This window comes from Melitaea cinxia, chromosome 4 (assembly GCF_905220565.1).
Source record: "Melitaea cinxia chromosome 4, ilMelCinx1.1, whole genome shotgun sequence".
NCBI classification, from domain to species: domain Eukaryota; kingdom Metazoa; phylum Arthropoda; class Insecta; order Lepidoptera; family Nymphalidae; genus Melitaea; species Melitaea cinxia.
In genome coordinates this window covers 10,180,564-10,197,606 of record NC_059397.1, presented here as the reverse complement: position 1 = coordinate 10,197,606, position 17,043 = coordinate 10,180,564, and the positions used below count along the sequence as shown (strand labels likewise).

The 17,043-nt window shown below is 33.8% G+C and overlaps 1 protein-coding gene across 1 annotated transcript; it reads left to right on the top strand.

The window, feature by feature from the left end:
• The first annotated feature begins 761 nt into the window (after window positions 1-761).
• LOC123669870 (Bardet-Biedl syndrome 7 protein homolog) lies at window positions 762-16,511 on the top strand. Its single transcript, XM_045603395.1, has 15 exons — window positions 762-897; window positions 2,941-3,064; window positions 3,194-3,308; window positions 6,212-6,341; window positions 6,451-6,644; window positions 6,918-7,098; window positions 7,179-7,351; window positions 7,436-7,553; window positions 7,615-7,755; window positions 8,253-8,485; window positions 12,504-12,662; window positions 14,942-15,051; window positions 15,153-15,255; window positions 15,326-15,450; window positions 16,156-16,511. The coding sequence occupies exons 1-15, from the start codon at window positions 796-798 to the stop codon at window positions 16,320-16,322; spliced, it is 2,175 nt and encodes a 724-aa protein (XP_045459351.1). The 5' UTR covers window positions 762-795; the 3' UTR covers window positions 16,323-16,511.
• The last annotated feature ends 532 nt before the right edge of the window (window positions 16,512-17,043 follow it).

Here is a 17,043-nt window from a genome sequence, read left to right as displayed (position 1 = left end):
ATACTTTTTGAGTAATGGTAACGTGTAGGTATTTACTTGACTATTTTTTCGTGTACCTACGTTGTGTTACTTGTCGATGTAATTGTAGTCGATTTTTTTTCGTTTGCAAACAAACATAATTATTTAATTCTACGATAAAAGACAATCATATTTTAGACACATACTTAGTCCATTGAAAAGTTACATTTGGGGTTGCGTTTGTAAGAGGACGCAATTTTATTTTCTAGATACGAAGGGGGGATTATTGTAAAGTTAAATCCAAATTTGTGGTGTTGCAGTGCTTGTCCAACTGCCGCCATCTTGGAAAAAGAGGTTCAAATCATGGTTCAAATGGTTTTTATGGTTTATCTGCCAAACTATGTTTCACAAAAAAAAATGACATTTTTTGTTGCGAATAAAATTATCTACAACTTTTGTTCAGTAACTTTTAGTCTCAGAATCATAAATAACAAAGATATTAGTGAAAATCCATACAAATTTTAGAGAAGAAAATCTATTTGTCAAACCTTTTTTTTTTAAATTATTTTACAAAAAAATAATATCAGACCATTTTTATAGGCGGTATTTTAAGGAACAATTTTTATTATTAATATTTTTAAATTTATTTATTATTTAAGGTTTAACACGCTGCGAAACGAATACTATTCTATAAAAATAAGTAATTTTACTGTCGATCATCAAAATGTCGATTTCTTGTTGCTAAGATACATATAACACACAACACTTACACTTGATTCTTTGCGTTATTTTTGTAATATTTTCATATCTTCTGTTTTAAGTCAAAAATAAAACAAAATGGATTATGATTTAGCACGAATTGACTACACACTTTGTGGAATAACATATCCACATGCATTAAAGATATTATCGTCTACAGACCAAAAGATACATCAGAAGGTGAGAATTTAGTATACTTTGACTCAATTGATAAGTTTTTAAAAATATATTATTACTAGCTGGTACCTGCGACTTCGTCTGCGCAGGATTATTATGTACTTCGAGTCGCTTATTATTGTCTCAATCACTTCAGCCTATCGCAATTCAATACTTGACATAAGCCTCCACAAGCTCGCGCCAAAAATGGCGTGAACTCATGTGTGTTACCCATAGTCACCACGCTGGGCAGGCGGGTTGGTGACCGCAGCGCTGGCTTAGTCACACCGAAGACGCTGCTGCCCGTCGTCGACCTGCCGCCTGTATATTTCAAATCCAGCAGTTGGATAGTTATGCCAACATCGATCGGATTTATAAATTCCAAGGTGGTAGTGGAACTGTGTTATCCCTTAATCGCCCCTTACGAAACCCACGGAGAGAGAGGGGGTGACTATATTCTTTACTGCTGTAGGTACACAGCGTGTTTTTTCTCAATATCTATCATTATACCAAAATTCATCAAAATTGATCTGCTGGCGCAGACTCTTTTAACCGACTTCAAAAAAGGAGGAGGTTACTCAATTCGACATACTTTTTAACCGACTTCCAAAAAAGGAGGAGGTTCTCAATTCGACTGTATCTTTTTTTTATGTATGTTACATCAGAACTTTTGACCGTGTGGACCGATTTCGACAATTTTTTTTTAATCGAAAGGTGTTGTGTGCCAATTGGTCCCATTTAAATTTATTTGAGATCTAACAACTACTTTTCGAGTTATATCTAATAATGCGTTTTTACTTGACGCTTTTTTCGTCGACCTACGTTGTATTAGACGACATAACTTTTTACTGGATGTACCGATTTTGATAATTCTTTTTTTGTTGGAAAGAAGATATCCCTAGTTTAGTACCATAATAATAAAACCAGGATCTGATGATGAGATCCCAGAGAAATTGGAGGAAACTCTTGAAAATCCGCAATAACTTTTTACTGGGTGTACCGATTTTGATAATTCTTTTTTTGTTGGAAAGAAGATATCTCTAGCTTAGTACCATGATAAGAAAACCAGGATCTAATGATGGGATCCCAGAGAAATCGAGGGAACTTCTTGAAAATCCGCAGTAACTTTTTACTGGGTGTACCGATTTTAATAATTTTTAATTTAATCGAACGCTGATGTTTGTCATGTGGTCATATAAATTTTATTGAGATCTGATAACTACTTTTTGAGTAATCTTTGATAACGCGTAGTTACTTGACTATTTCGTCGATCTACGTTGTATTACTCGTCGATGTAATTGAAGTCGTTTTTTTTTTCGTTTGCGAGCAAACACAATTATTTTATGTATGTCCGGGGATAACTTCGTCGTTTATGAACCGATTTTGATAATTCTTTTTTTGTTGGAAATACAATATCTTAAGGTACCATGATACGAAAACTAGGATCTGATGATGGGATACCAGAGAAAACCCTCGAAAATCCACATAACTTTTTACTGGGTGTACCGATTTTGATGATTTTTAATTTAATCGAAAGCCGATGTTTATCATGTGGTCATATTTAAATTTTATCGAGATCTGATTACAGCTTTTGGAGTAATCTTTGATAATGCGTATTTACTTGACTATTTTTTCGTCGATCTACGTTGTATTACTTGTCGATGTAATTGAAGTCGGTTTTTTTTTCGTTTGCCAGCAAACACAATTATTGTATTTGTAGGATTAATTAAGATAAACATTTGTCTTGTACATTATGTATATACGTCTAAACTCCACAGTTTTTACAGCGTACGCCTGAATAGCTCGCTGATGGCAAATTTTTTCCGACTTACTTGACAATTATTGTTATATTTTGAACAATTCACAAACTTTCTTTAAAAATTATAGCCTATGTATTATTTTAATGTATAAGCTATATTATTGTAAACTTTCATTAAAATCCATTTGGTAGTTTTTGCGTGAAAGAGGAACAAACATCCATACATCTATAAATAAAAATTTTAACGTTTATAATATTAGTAGGATTTTTATTACTGACCGCAGTAAGTAGGTATATTTTGTTGGCAGTTTATAATAGGCGACAAAAATGGAGTATTACAGTGTTTAAGTGTTATCGATGAAGAACCTGTTGTACATTTTAAAACATTACCAGGGAAGCCCATAACTTCTGTACAACTTGCTTCGTCAGTAGGTAGGAAATATTTTTTTTATTATTATTATTTAATTCTGTTCTGTAGGTTCGATTCCCGCTCTGAATTTATCTTTGTTTTTGGATATGGGATTCCTTTTAGCCACATACATTTCTTATTTATATTTTTAGGGAACAATACTGACAAAATTTTTGCTGCGTCGGGAAACGAAGTCAAGGGTTACACAAAGAAAGGCAAAGTGTTCCTCAGTATTGAAACTTCAGTTTCAGAAACAATCACATCCATGTAATTATATTTTTATCAGGCCTCGATTTTAAAGCTCACGACCAAAATTCTTAATACTTAGTCACAGTTTTGACGCAAAAACCTTATTACCTAATTCGTCGAACCTATGCTCAACGTTAATAATTTCAGTAGCTTTTTTTAAAAAATACTTTTATCACAACAGAACTCACTTTACGATACTGAATATATACCTAAAACATGCATTTACAGTAAAAGTTGAAATCTTTGTACGTACCTATTCATAGTAAGTATTAATATGTAGTTATGTATAGTTATGGGGCGACATATATCACGCAATATACAAGAACTCGACAAGGAACGTCGGGGCAGTAGCCCACTAGACACAACCCCCGTCTGGTCGGAGGATCCTCCCTTTTCGATGGCGGACGAGGAATCCAACACCCCGTTTCTCACACCCCCAAACTGGTGACCCCGACATGATCACAACCTATTGGCTATTCCTCGTGTAACGTTGTGCTGGAACGTTACTCTAATAAATAAGATCTTGTAGTAAAGGTTAAGAGCCATTTCACAAAAATCGGTAACAATCCGCGAAATTGTAATATTTTGACGTCGTTAATCTCAGTGTTGGATGCAATAATGTAATATATATTCTTGAAATATAATAAAGCAACCTTTGTTGTAGTCCATAGTCGGATCAGAATTTTGATTTATATTATGTGTATAAAATTATTAACCTTTTCATCAGCCTCCTCCCTGGGCAAACGGTCGCAATGTATACTTTGAAGTCCTACTTTTCAATAACCTCTACGTTGAAACCATTTTAAAAAAATATCATAATATGTGGAATATAATTTTGTTGTCCACTATCATAGATTTTTATTCCATTTGTATCTCTATTAAACGATAAAAAAAATTTAAAGTTACGAATATTTTCCAAATAAGTACAATTTTAAAAGCGATATTTCTCTTAGAAAACTAAGAAATTTTAACGAACTATCTTCATCAAAGTAAACTTACATCATTAAGGAATACAAAAAAAATAATTAAAAGATGTAATTATTTTTGATACATTTTATATTAAATAATAAAAAGATAGTATATATTGCCACGCATCAAGCCCGGTAAATCAGTCGAGCGCTAGCGCTCTTAGAGGTAAGGTCCACGCCAAATTCTGCGCAGCCGTCTCTTTCGCTCACACGCGCCAAGCGCCTGTTGTTATAGCGGATAAAACGCATTTGATACTTTCATAATAAAATATAAATAAAATAAACATATTACGAAAATGACTGTAAAATAATATAATGATAATGTCTGTAAACAAATGGATAATTTAATTTTCTTTTCTCACACTATCAATACAAATAGGCATTTCAATCTGTTTGTCTTGTTATTTGTTAATTAATATGTTTGTCGGTGTCGATGTCATTAAATGCTTTTTTATTCATATCGTAAATATTAGATTCATTCGTAAACTGAAAAAACTAAATCAATTTAAAAAAATTATTTCATAAAATTGATTTTTTTAATTTTATTTTAAATTTATTGACTGTTGTTATATAACATACTTGAAATTTTTAACAAATTAATTATGTAAAAAACATTTTATACCATAGTTATAATTTTTATTATACATCAGAAAATGATCACGATGGTCTTTTGGTTGTCACACTATACGTACTAGCACAAAGATCGCGCGGCTCGTACGACTCGCGCGATGCGACCAAATTTACCTAAACTTGCAGAGCGTAAAATTGTGAAATGGCTCTTAAGTTTTTTCACTTTATTTTTATCATGCTTCTACTTGTAGCGCCATCTATCGGCATTTTTCAACACTTCGTGACTATTTGTGTTTCATATCGGCGTTTTTTCTCTAACAGACTTGATATTGATTATAGATGCCGCTGATGTTTTTTGGTGATTATTGATCTTTCTTTAATAAAATCAATTTAATTGTAATTAGAAATTCTAAATTTAATATTCCTGTCTACTCCTTAAATTATAAAATAATTTAATATCTAAATTTAAACTTAATAATTTATAAAAATACAGACTATGCTTAACGCATAGACTTTTGCTTGTCAATATTCCCGAGCGCGGGAAGGAGCGCTTTGCTCGCGTGTCTTTGCTTCTTTTTCTTTGCACTTCGTTGCCGCCGAACCTCGAGACCTAACCTCGACCCTAACTCGGCTTAAATCCCGCTGGGGTAAGTTCTCATGATATCTATTATAATTACATATTGCTGGTGTTCTTAACTTAACGAGAAAATTGTAATTATTTATTATTTTGCTAATTGTGACACTGGTTTCTGAATTGTTCTTTTCCTGACTCGGAACTTTCTTCGTTCCAGGATTTTATTTTAAGATTTATATCTTTAATTGTACTTTGCTACAAATCGAGTCACTGCCCTCGATTAATAACGGGCTGACTGATTACCGGCATTTACACCGGTGGAGATCTCCGCCGGTCATCGGACGAAGACGGAACTGAAGACCATCATCGCCGGGAATTAGTCAGGCCAGTGTCCTTCCATTTTACTTCTAAGGTACGTTGTCGCGGCGTGGGCCAGCTAAGGAAATAAAGGCTGAAAATCAGGTGCCTGGCGCGCCTGGTTCCGAACCTACCCCCTTTTCTGACCGCGTGCTACTAAAATTTTATAACTTTAAAATTAGTTTATTATTCTATTTCTACAACTTCTAAAACCATAAAGCGCGGCTCTCGTACTCCCCGAACGTCTGGTCGGAGGATCTTCCCTTTGCGATGGCGGACGAGGAACTTTACACCCTGTTCCTCGCACCTCCAAAGTTACTTTTAACTATGTATATCTAACGGTTGTCTAGGATTAGTAATTATAAAAATAAAAAATTGAAACATGATTTTGGTTGTGGGCTACCTATTTCAAATGTTACTTATTTACTCTTAAAAAGAATTTTTATTACCAGGTGTGTATTAGGCAATGATCTCATCATTTGTAGTGGAAAAACGGTTACCTTTTACAGAGAGCTTCAGGAACAGTATAGCTTTGTATGTGATGATAGGGTTCTCGATGCTGTCGCTTTTGCTATGCCAAATGTATGTATAAGTTTTTAGCATGTTACCAAACAGTTACAGTTGAAGATGATGATATGATATAATTATATGTATATTTTTTTTTATTTCATTTTCGTCACTGAATTAATAGAAAAGTCGTATAAGAATACTAGTGCTAATAGCAAATAAAGAGGCGCTAATTATTGAAAATGGAAAAATACAAAAACATACCCATATTTCTGCTGGGCCAACTCGATTTACAATACCGCAGTCTTTACATCCAGCTGAAGTATGCGCTCTTTATGGTGCAGTGGACGGGTCCATTGGGATAATTTTTTATGAGGAGTAAGTTATTTTAAATGAATAATTAGGTTCTATACGTACCTAGACCATGCGATCTGGAGGTAAGATAATATTGGTAAGATTATATTATGGTATTGTGGTAATATACAAGCACTGTTATGAATAGGAAAATACCTAAATAATTGTACTTTTCGCAACTTTTAAGTTCTAAATCTCAAAATTAATAAACAGAGTTAAACATTCAATTTGATTAATAATCCTTCTGAAATTTACTGAAACTTGTAAGTGTCAATTACAATTTAATAAATTAAACAGATCAGAGCTCTCCGCTAAGTGTTTGGTAGAAGGATGTGGATTGGGTTCAGTAACGTGTGTTGGATGGTTAACAAACAATTCAGGTACGCATTTAGCGGTAGGAAGACACGACGGCTCAATTCAACTATATCTTGTCAACCCTGAGAATTTAAAAGAAAAACCGAGACTGAAGTTTACATATGTAAGGTTTTATTGAGATTCTCATACGCTAACATTTATTGTTTGTTCATATAAACTCAAGAAGTAATCATAACAATTTAGTTTTCCGGTGAACCCGTAACGTCAGTGTGTGGTGGCTGTATTAGTACAAATGAACCAGAATTGCTTGTAGCTACATTTTCGGGAAGGATTTTCGGTTTGAGATCAAGCAGACTTATTTCTTCCGTAAATGCTATTTCTGGGGACGCCCTAGCTACACGACGTTCTAAGCTCGTGTGTGTACCTATAGCAATTTTTTTATAATTAAATTTTTTTAACTAAACAAAAAATTCAATTAATAACATTGTTTTTCCGTTCAGAGCTGAGGTTGCCCGGTTAGAGAAACAAACTGCAAACGAACGTGAGAAATATCAAAAAAACACTCGTTCCGTATACGGTGGAATATCGGCCCCGCCACTTTTGGATATAGAACATGAGGTCGGTTTCATAATTTTCATTTCGAAACCTCAACGAGTTTATTTAACTTATTGTTTTTTAGCTCTCGGGAGCAAGTCATGATGGTTGGCAAGAAGCTAAAATCACTTCCGCCGTACCACTGGATATGATTTTTGTGTATTGCGAGAGCAAACTGGAAATTCAGACTGATAATGCCGCTGTACTAAGCACATGTGCACCTCAGGTTGGAGGCGTTCATTTATTTTTGATTCTTAAACTTAATGATTTTTTTTTTCGTAGATTTAACCGTCTTAACTCTTAGAAATAAAAAGTCAAAACTAAAGGCACAGAGTTTGTCATTGTTTTGGTAGCGACCGTGAATTTTGTTGCCGCAAGTTGTATATACATGGTATGTGGTATACATATATAGTTAGGTTTAATATGTAAAGGACTTGTGAAAAGGAAATGTGAGGTGTTATTATAAATTAAGTAATTATAATTAAGTAGCACTACTTAATTTATATTAACACCTCACGCCTAAACTTTAAGTAGATTTACGCAATTATGTTTAACACAGGAGCGTCGAGGATCCGGAAACACCCAAAATGCAAAGACCAACTTCTTATCCAAATGTTTGTTATGAACGGTGTCTAGCCTATGACCGCCAGTGCATCCAAAGCTGTGACCGCTGCGCATTAAATACATTTATTTGATTAAAATGTCCTCATCTCCTGTTGACAGACATCAAACGACACAGAATTGCTGACCGCTATTAGATGTCAAGCCGGTACAAGGCGACTTTGGTTGCGTATGCGCAACCTAGTCTTTGAAGATACGAAGATGGAAGGAACACGTGTACTCGTGTACATTTTACCAGCGGGAGTTCCCCGAGTTGCTAGACTAATCAAATTTCATTTACCGATTTTGCCTCATTATTCGAAACATGAACCCTTGGAAATAGAAGACAATAAAAGGTAGGTACTTAGAAAACCTGTTTGGAATATTAAATATCATTTTTGTATTAATTAGGTATAAGTACTGAATTTTCACGTTAACTGAATCACCATTTCATCATCATCATTTCAGCCTATTACAGTCCACTGTTGGACATAGGCCTCCACAAGTTCGCGCCAAAAATGATGTGAACTCATGTGTCTTGCCCATGGTCACGCCGGGCAGGCGGGTTGGCGACTGCAGGGCTGGCTTTATCGCATCGAAGACGCTGCTGCCCGTCTTCGGCCTGTGTATTTCTTAATTTTGTTCGAAAAGAATGAAATATACGAAGGTGAACGTTTGTTTTTAATCGGCTAATTTTATAAGTCCCCTGTAAATTGGATATAGGTAGGTACATGTATAAATAAATTGGCAACAAATTTAACTATGGCACTGATGGTGATTTTTAAATCCAATTGGAATCTATCTTGAACTCAGTCGCGCAAAATATTGTTAGAACGGGAGTGTCAGGATTTTTTTTTAATAAGTAAGTATACTGCAACCGCTAAGCCGCTGCCTCAAATTTTGGGGGCAGCTCGAAACCAACGTGGTCGTAGGTCGCGTGGCATTATAGTTGCGTATTGTTGTGTTCGTGGTTGTATCGTCGAGATATTTGTTTTTGTTCGCGAAAAAAATCTCTGAACGACGGCGACTATATATTTATGATTCAAATTTATTCCTAACGCTCGATTTATTGTGGGCAAAACTAGAAGTGAATATCACGGCCATAGGGATGTAGGGGGAAGGGCATTGTGGGACAATACCCTATCTTCAAATCACAATAACCTACCTTAAAAATACCAAAAACTAAAATAAATGATAAAAATTAAATTTTTAATGTTGAGATAAATAAAATTGTAGCCAAAATAAACATAGAGATTGGTTATGATTGTTTGTAAAAAACAATAAAATAAAAATATATAGGTAAGTAGGTAGGTAGGATAGGTAAAAATTGATATAATTTTTATTTTTATTGCAATATTAAAGATTAATTGATTTTGCTATGGATATACATACGGGCTCTGTTTAGAAAAAAACGAAGTTGAAGAGAAAATTGACGACGAAGAACCTCATCGCTCAAAACAAGTTAGTGTTGCCCAAATTCAGTCTTGGTCTTGCAGTCTTGGTCTTGTTCTTGCGTTTTTGCAAGACCAAGACCAAGAACAAGACCGCGTATTTTTAGCAAGACCAAGACCAAGACTGACCGTGCAAGACTTGAGCAAGAACAAGACATAGCCTGCAAGACTCTTGCGTCTTGCAGCTAGGACTTAGCGCTATTTCACTGAGTAGTTAGGTGTAACAGTTCGATGTATAGGTAGGTACGCTTAGGAATTCTATGAGACGCAAAAAACTGTATCAAAGAATATGAAAAACTGGACCTATGCGCATTACGACTAATACCATAAACATAGCGAATAAAAAAATATCTATTAAAATCAAACTGAGTGCATGCATAGTTATGTTTTAACCATCGGCACTTTGATAATGCGGCATCAAAGGTTTTGTACTTACTTCTCAAAGAAATTTGCCGCTTTTCGGAAGTACATGGTTATGATACACGCGCCGGCGGCTTCTTTTGAAATCTAAAACAATCGTTGCCGCCACGCCGAAATCATAACATTTGACACTATTTGATTGCCGCCATAGGGCGTAGGTATACTCATGCAAAATAATTTCGAATTTTAAGAGTACCTACAGGTGTTCCAAAGAATAAATAAGTTTCAGAGTGCTTAGAATGAAAATGAATACATTATACTGATCACGCAAGTAGTATTATGATTAGGATAAAATGGTAAGGATAGGTAGTAGATGTCATATTAATTCATGGTCAAAAAAATTGATATAAAGTATCATAACCTAATGATAAAGCTGTTGATTTGTGTTGTATTTTATTTTTTATTCAAATAAATGATAAATCGTAAAACTCTTTTATTAAATTTCTTATAAGTTGAGGGTTCAATCTCTTTCTAGACAGATAAGTATTGTTCTTTAAAATACAGTCAAGTTATTGTAATTAATTTGTTTTTTTACATGTTTTAGCAAATGTAAGCTTATAAATCATAAATGTTTATTAAGAAACAGTTACTTCCATGGAAAACGACATATAGGTCAATTGATTTTTCGAATTTATTATCAAATCTTCAGTTATTTATTAATCTGCTTGATCTTTACTATGGCTATGTTAATTCAAGCTCACAATGTTCCAATTCTAATACGTTTTTCTAAGATTTAAAGTAAACTTTAATAAATAGTAATAGACTAATAGGTAATTGCAAGACTTGCAAGACTCTTGCTGCAAGACCAAGACCAAGACCAAGACTGGGAGCGCAAGACCAAGACCAAGACCAAGACCAGGTGTATTGGCGCAAGACCAAGACCAAGACTGGCTAAGTCTCGTCTTGTTCTTGCATTTGGGCAACACTAAAACAAGTGGAAGCGCAAAATACAATCACTACTCCTAGTTCCATGGCAAGAGGTTGGTTAAAACATGTTGGTAATCTTAAGCATGGTATTCCTTCTGATATCGCTCAAATCGGAGAACCAATGAAACAAGTTGTTTTAGACACATATCCAAAACAACATAACAGCGGGCCTTTGCTTAGATTGTTTCAAGCGTTATAAGTGTTTGTTTAAAATGAAAATAAATTTTCATGTTTAATTTAAAATTTTAACTAATTTTGCAAGTCTGAAAATTCCTCAAGACAAGAGGCTAGTGTGGTTAAAGCTTACTTGAGTCGTAATGAGGATAAAATGGACAAAACAATTAAGTTTTTACAGGCAACGAGAGGTGTTCAAAGATACGTATGAACTTTCTGCATCTGTGGCGACTATGGGATATAGCACTACAGTGTGAGAATCTAAGTTTTCAACTTTAACTGTAATAAATAGACCTCAAACTCAAAGATTGTCAATGGGCCACGAGAGAATGGCTATATTATTTCTGGCGTTTGAAAAAAAGGACAAAATCAGTTGATATGGCGATATATATGCGGCATAACATGGCGAATCGTAGAATTCAGCTGTTTTATATTTTTATTACTATGTTAATTATTATAATAAGTTTGCAGAAACAATATGATCTGAAATTCTAAATGGTATTTCGGTCGTATCTATTTACTCGTATCACCCCACCCAACAATTAATTATTACCTACCTCACTCTCACTCAGACATGGATCTCTACATACAAATATGGAAGTTCAACCATCGTGTTCGCTTGTTCTTCATCATTGAGGATTAAATCACAGAAATTATTTGTCTACGAATAGCTATTGAATGTACATCACTGACCTAGAGGTCAGTGATATATTATATGGTGATTGATTTAAGAGCCCGTGCTTCAGAACAGATCAATTATGATATTTTTTTTTACTTCCGCTACAGCCCTGCCTACTATACGGAAAGGAAAATAAAAGACGAGTTTTATCGAAATTATGAAGAACAGAGACAACGTCCCGACAAATTCTACAACTACACCAGAATGTGTGTAGAAACTTTTGACTATATCCTTGAAGCTATCAAGGACGATTTAGAGTCTGGAATATTTAATATAATAATAATTAATAATAAAATAAATTATAATAATATAAGAAATATAATATTATAATAATATAAGAAAATAATAATAATAATATAAGAAAAATAAATTGCACAACATTGCAATGCTGACGGTCACCGCTTGCCTGGAATGCACCGCCCGTTGCCCGCCACCGCGCCGCTGCCACGCTGCTGTTTTCGAAGGCCGGTCCATTTGATTCTACGCATAAGATCCTGCCGCTCCCGGGCCACCACCGCCGCCGCACCGATGCCCGCAAAATGCGAGTTAGCGGCCTAAAACCTTTGTTTGACTATACTTCAACCGTTCTTTTGATGAGAAGTCTTGTGGAAATCTTTTACAGTTTATTACAATACACTATTGAAAGTACTTAATTCACGCTAAGATGTTAAAACTTTAAGCAGGTCGATTTTAAGACATTTAATACCTTCTTTATTTATCAAGGTCTTGGTGTGAAATCAGAGTTACGGGAGCTTTCTCAGTCGCTGAAATGACGTCGTGGTTGACGGAACTACTCCCTGGCGAACTACCGAGACCAGCTAATAACGTTACCTTTGCTCGATCCCATTCTTTCCTCGAAACTTACCTCATATGCAAATATCAGTAAGTTCATTTGGTACCTATATTTTATCTTCTTATATATAAAATTCTCGTGTCACAATGTTAGTTACCATACTTCTCCGAAACGGCTGGACCGATTTTTATGAAATTTTGTGTGCATATCGGGTAGGCCTGAGAATCGGCCGAAATCTATTTTCCATACCCTTAAGTTAAAGGAGGCGGGGGGGGATTAAGGGGGTTAATAACATATATAGCAAAACAACGTTAGCGGGGTCAGCTAATCTTTATATAGGGTAAGGTTGCTCAAGTCATACTACCGCCTAAGTCGTACCCCGGTGATATCTCAGCTGTTGCGTATAAAAATTATCATGTGATGAGGTAGATCTGAACTAAATAGCCAAACAAGCACGTGAAAACAATCGGACGGCCAGCCGTGTTGCGGAGCAAAAATAATCAAAAAGTAAGTTTTTTCAACAGTTTTCAATTAAATTTTCAACTCATTCGTAAGTTTTTTATAAAAGGAATGTAATTTTCAACTTATTTTTTTGTTTACGTCTATTTTTAATAATAATTTGGCAGTCGTTTAGGTACACCTAAACAGTAGATTTTTTTTAGGTTATCACAATAATTTTGTTTTGAAACTTATAATACCTCACTGCATAAGTCGTACCTGTGCAGAATTCTTTACTCGTACCGGTACGACTTAGGCATTCAGAAAACTGTGTGTTTAATTTACTTAATTTTTTTAACCTCTATAATAGTTGAAAGCGGGAAGATATGAACGAAACATTAGAGAAGCATCGGCATGGTGAAATTGGATTTAATGAAGCTTGTAGAAGACATAATATACCAAAAACTACATAACGGAGACATTTGAAAGGATTGAATAAGACAACAAAATTTGGAAGACCTAATGATATGTCATCAGATATAGAGATGTTGGCACAAAATAAATTTGGAGTCTTGTTTTTTCGGGTTAACTAAGTACGACTGAATTTAGAAAACTTGCGTTTGAGCTTGCCGAAAAATTTCAATTGCCCCATCATTTTAACAATGAAAAGAGAATAGCAGGCTAACTCACTTAAACATATTATCTCCTGTTCCTTGCATAACAACATTTATTAAAAAAAATTAGTAAAGGTACTAAATCAGCAATGTAATTAACTTCCAGTCCCCACAAAAATGAATTAGAAACCAAGGAAAACATAAATAAAAGAAAGAAGCCTGTTTTGGATAATAAAAAAATCAAAACAGAAAATAAACCCACAAAGAGAAGAAAGGCGGAGGGAACATCTAAGAAGAACAAATAAATAAAAGGAAAAGAATCGTGGCTATGTCAACTATGTAAGGAAGATTATCAAGAAAATATAATGCAGTGTCTAAAATGTAAAGGTTGGGTACATGACCGATGTGCTGGCATCGAAAGTAAAATAAAAAAATTACGTTTGTGATATCTGTGTTCAACCACAATAATTGTCTAAGCTTAACTTTGTATGATTAACAAGTTATAATTTTGCTTCTTGGCTTTTTGCTTTTGTTTTGTCTGTCACGAACTTGGGGAGGCCTATGTCCAGCAGCGGACTGAAATAGGCTGAGCTGAATTTTGTTTTTTATTTTTAGTTTAGTTTGTAGGTCACTATGACTGATTTTGTGACTATTAACTAAAGAAAGATATTTTAAGTTGATGTTAGAAATTCAAACTAATTTGTTTGTAAATTTTGTTTATTTTAATGTGATCTCTTGTTATTACTTAAGTATTTTTCTATATCGTTTATAATGTCTTAAATAAAGACTTATTCTAAGTACGATTTAGGCTATAGGTGGTACGAATTAGGCGACTAGGTGCCTTAATCGTACCGAAGGTACATTTGTGAAAATCGTTAAAATATCTATGTTGCTAAGTGGCTTTTAAATTTCTATGAATATTGATTAAAAGGTAACTAAATGAAGATTATGTTCATGCAAAAGATTTTGTTTTATTTGAAATGCATTAAATACTACAACATTATTTCCTTAGGGGGTACGACTTGAGCAACCTTACCCTACCTAAGTACATTTCTTCTGTGCGTGTGTTTGTCACTGAAGCCCTCTCAAACGGCTGGACCGATTTGGTTAAAATTTTGTGCGTATATTTTTATGGGTTCGTGAATGGTTTGAAAACACAATTGGCCCCGGTAGGTGGCACTGATATCGCTATTTCATCAATCAAAACTGGTAGCTATTCCGGGCAAGACAACATCTGCCGGGTTCGCTAGTAAGCTAGTATAAAATATTTCAACATTTGCAATATAGGTATAAGTAAGGACAACATTGATTTACAGGCGTGGGTCAGCACTTTTTAAGTCGGACAATATATCAACAGTATTGACATTCAAAAATTTCATTTCAAATTGTTGTATAAAAAGAAATATTCGTGAAGATATTGTTTACGGTTTGTATTTTATATGAAAAATTAAATTTATTTAAATATGATTTCGTAATTATAATTAGATATTTTAAAGTGACATATAATAATAAACATAAACTTTATAGAAGTTCCAGAAGATATTTGCCTGACTTCGTTTCAATTGATTAAAAATAAATTTAAATCTGAATATCACAGAAAAAAAGATATTGACATAAAAAAAGCAATAAGGTACACATCTTATATTTAGATTGCATATTAGTTCTATTATGAATAAATTGTAAACCAGAAATTCTTCTAGTTCTCTAGATTTGGACGCTTACGCTCTAAATGATGCAACAACGCCAGTATTATGTGAGGAGTACCTCCGTATATGGAAAATATCTGACGATAACAGCACAGAGACAAATTACGACCAACTCGTAGGTAAGAGTAGATAGGGTTTTGGTCAAGATTTAGTAGCTAAAAGTAATTTTATTTTTAAAGAACTTACCTTCTCAAAAATTATATTTTGAAATGTGCATTGACTAGACACAGGACTTTTAATTTTTATCATGTTAAAAGATAATATTTCTATTACCGAAATAGGTATATTATCTACATACAACACGATCAGTTTACTATTTATAAAAAAATGAATTGTAAAGTGTATGTATGCACAACTTCCAAACGACAGCATAAAATTAGATATTATTTTTGTGTCTGTTATTATCAGGACAAGGTATGTATAAGAAAAAAACAAAAAAGCAAATCAATTCACAAAAGAAATCAAAGTTTATCAGGTCTGTTAGTATAATTTATAATAATTAACTGAGGCACAGCAGGAAATTTCCTGCTCAAAAAATGGAGCAGGCCAACTGGGGTAGTACCACGACCTTACAGAAGATCACAGCCAAATAATACTGTTTTCAAGCAGTATTTTGTTCCTGTTGGTGAGTAAGGTGACCAGAGCTCCTGGGGGGAATTGGCGGTAGGGTGGGCAATGCGCTTGCGATGCTTCTGGTGTTGCAGTCGTCAATAAGCTACGGTAGGTAATCACTTACGGTCAGGTAGGCCGTATACTTGTTTGCCGACAATAACAATAAGCTAATATTTTTAACAATAAGTTAACATGAAGATATTTATTTTCAGAGACAGTAGAAAACTGGTATAAAGATTGGTTTAAATTATCAATAAATGGAATTCATAGCAATAATCAGTTTACAAATTTACAAACTGCTCTAAAGGATTGTCAACTTGATGAAATTAAGAAAATTTTAGACTTCAAACAAAACTCTTTACAGAACACAGTTAATTAATAACTACCATTGAAACTTTGCAGCGATATTTTATTTTACAGAATTTCTTTTTGGCAACAACTGAAGCAAGTCGCGTCATGATTGTAAATTGTAAAACTCTTAAAGTACTTATATAAGAACGTATTGTTTAAATTAAGTAACATAGAATATTATTTTAAAATTATGTATCTAAATAAATGTTTAAGCGAATTTTTATATTACTTGATTTTTAGTAAAATAATAAAATGTATATCTATACTAATATTATAAAGAGGTAAAGTTTATAACTTTGTTTGTATGTAGGGGGTAATCTTCGCAAATACTGATCCGATCATGAAAATTCTTCTACTAACAGAAAGCTACACTATTCAGGAGTGACATAGGCTATATTTTATTGTAATTGAACAAAAAATTCAGTAAATTTCGATTAAAATCGATTTTTGATAGATGGCGTTGGAGCAACTTATTATTTATTTAAGTGCTATAAAATTTGTTTTTTAAAGTATGTTATTTGGTTCTGAAATTTAAAATAATAAATATACGGGAGCAACATATTATTTATTTAAGTGCTATAAAATTTGTTCTTAAGAGTATGTTATTTGGTTAATATAATAATAATTAACGCCCAGCGAAGTGGGCACGGGTCGGCTAGTACTATAATAAACGAGATTCCTGAGATTAGCTCGGTTAAACTAACAAACTTTTCAGGTTTATAATACTAGTAAAGATGTATAGATTTGTT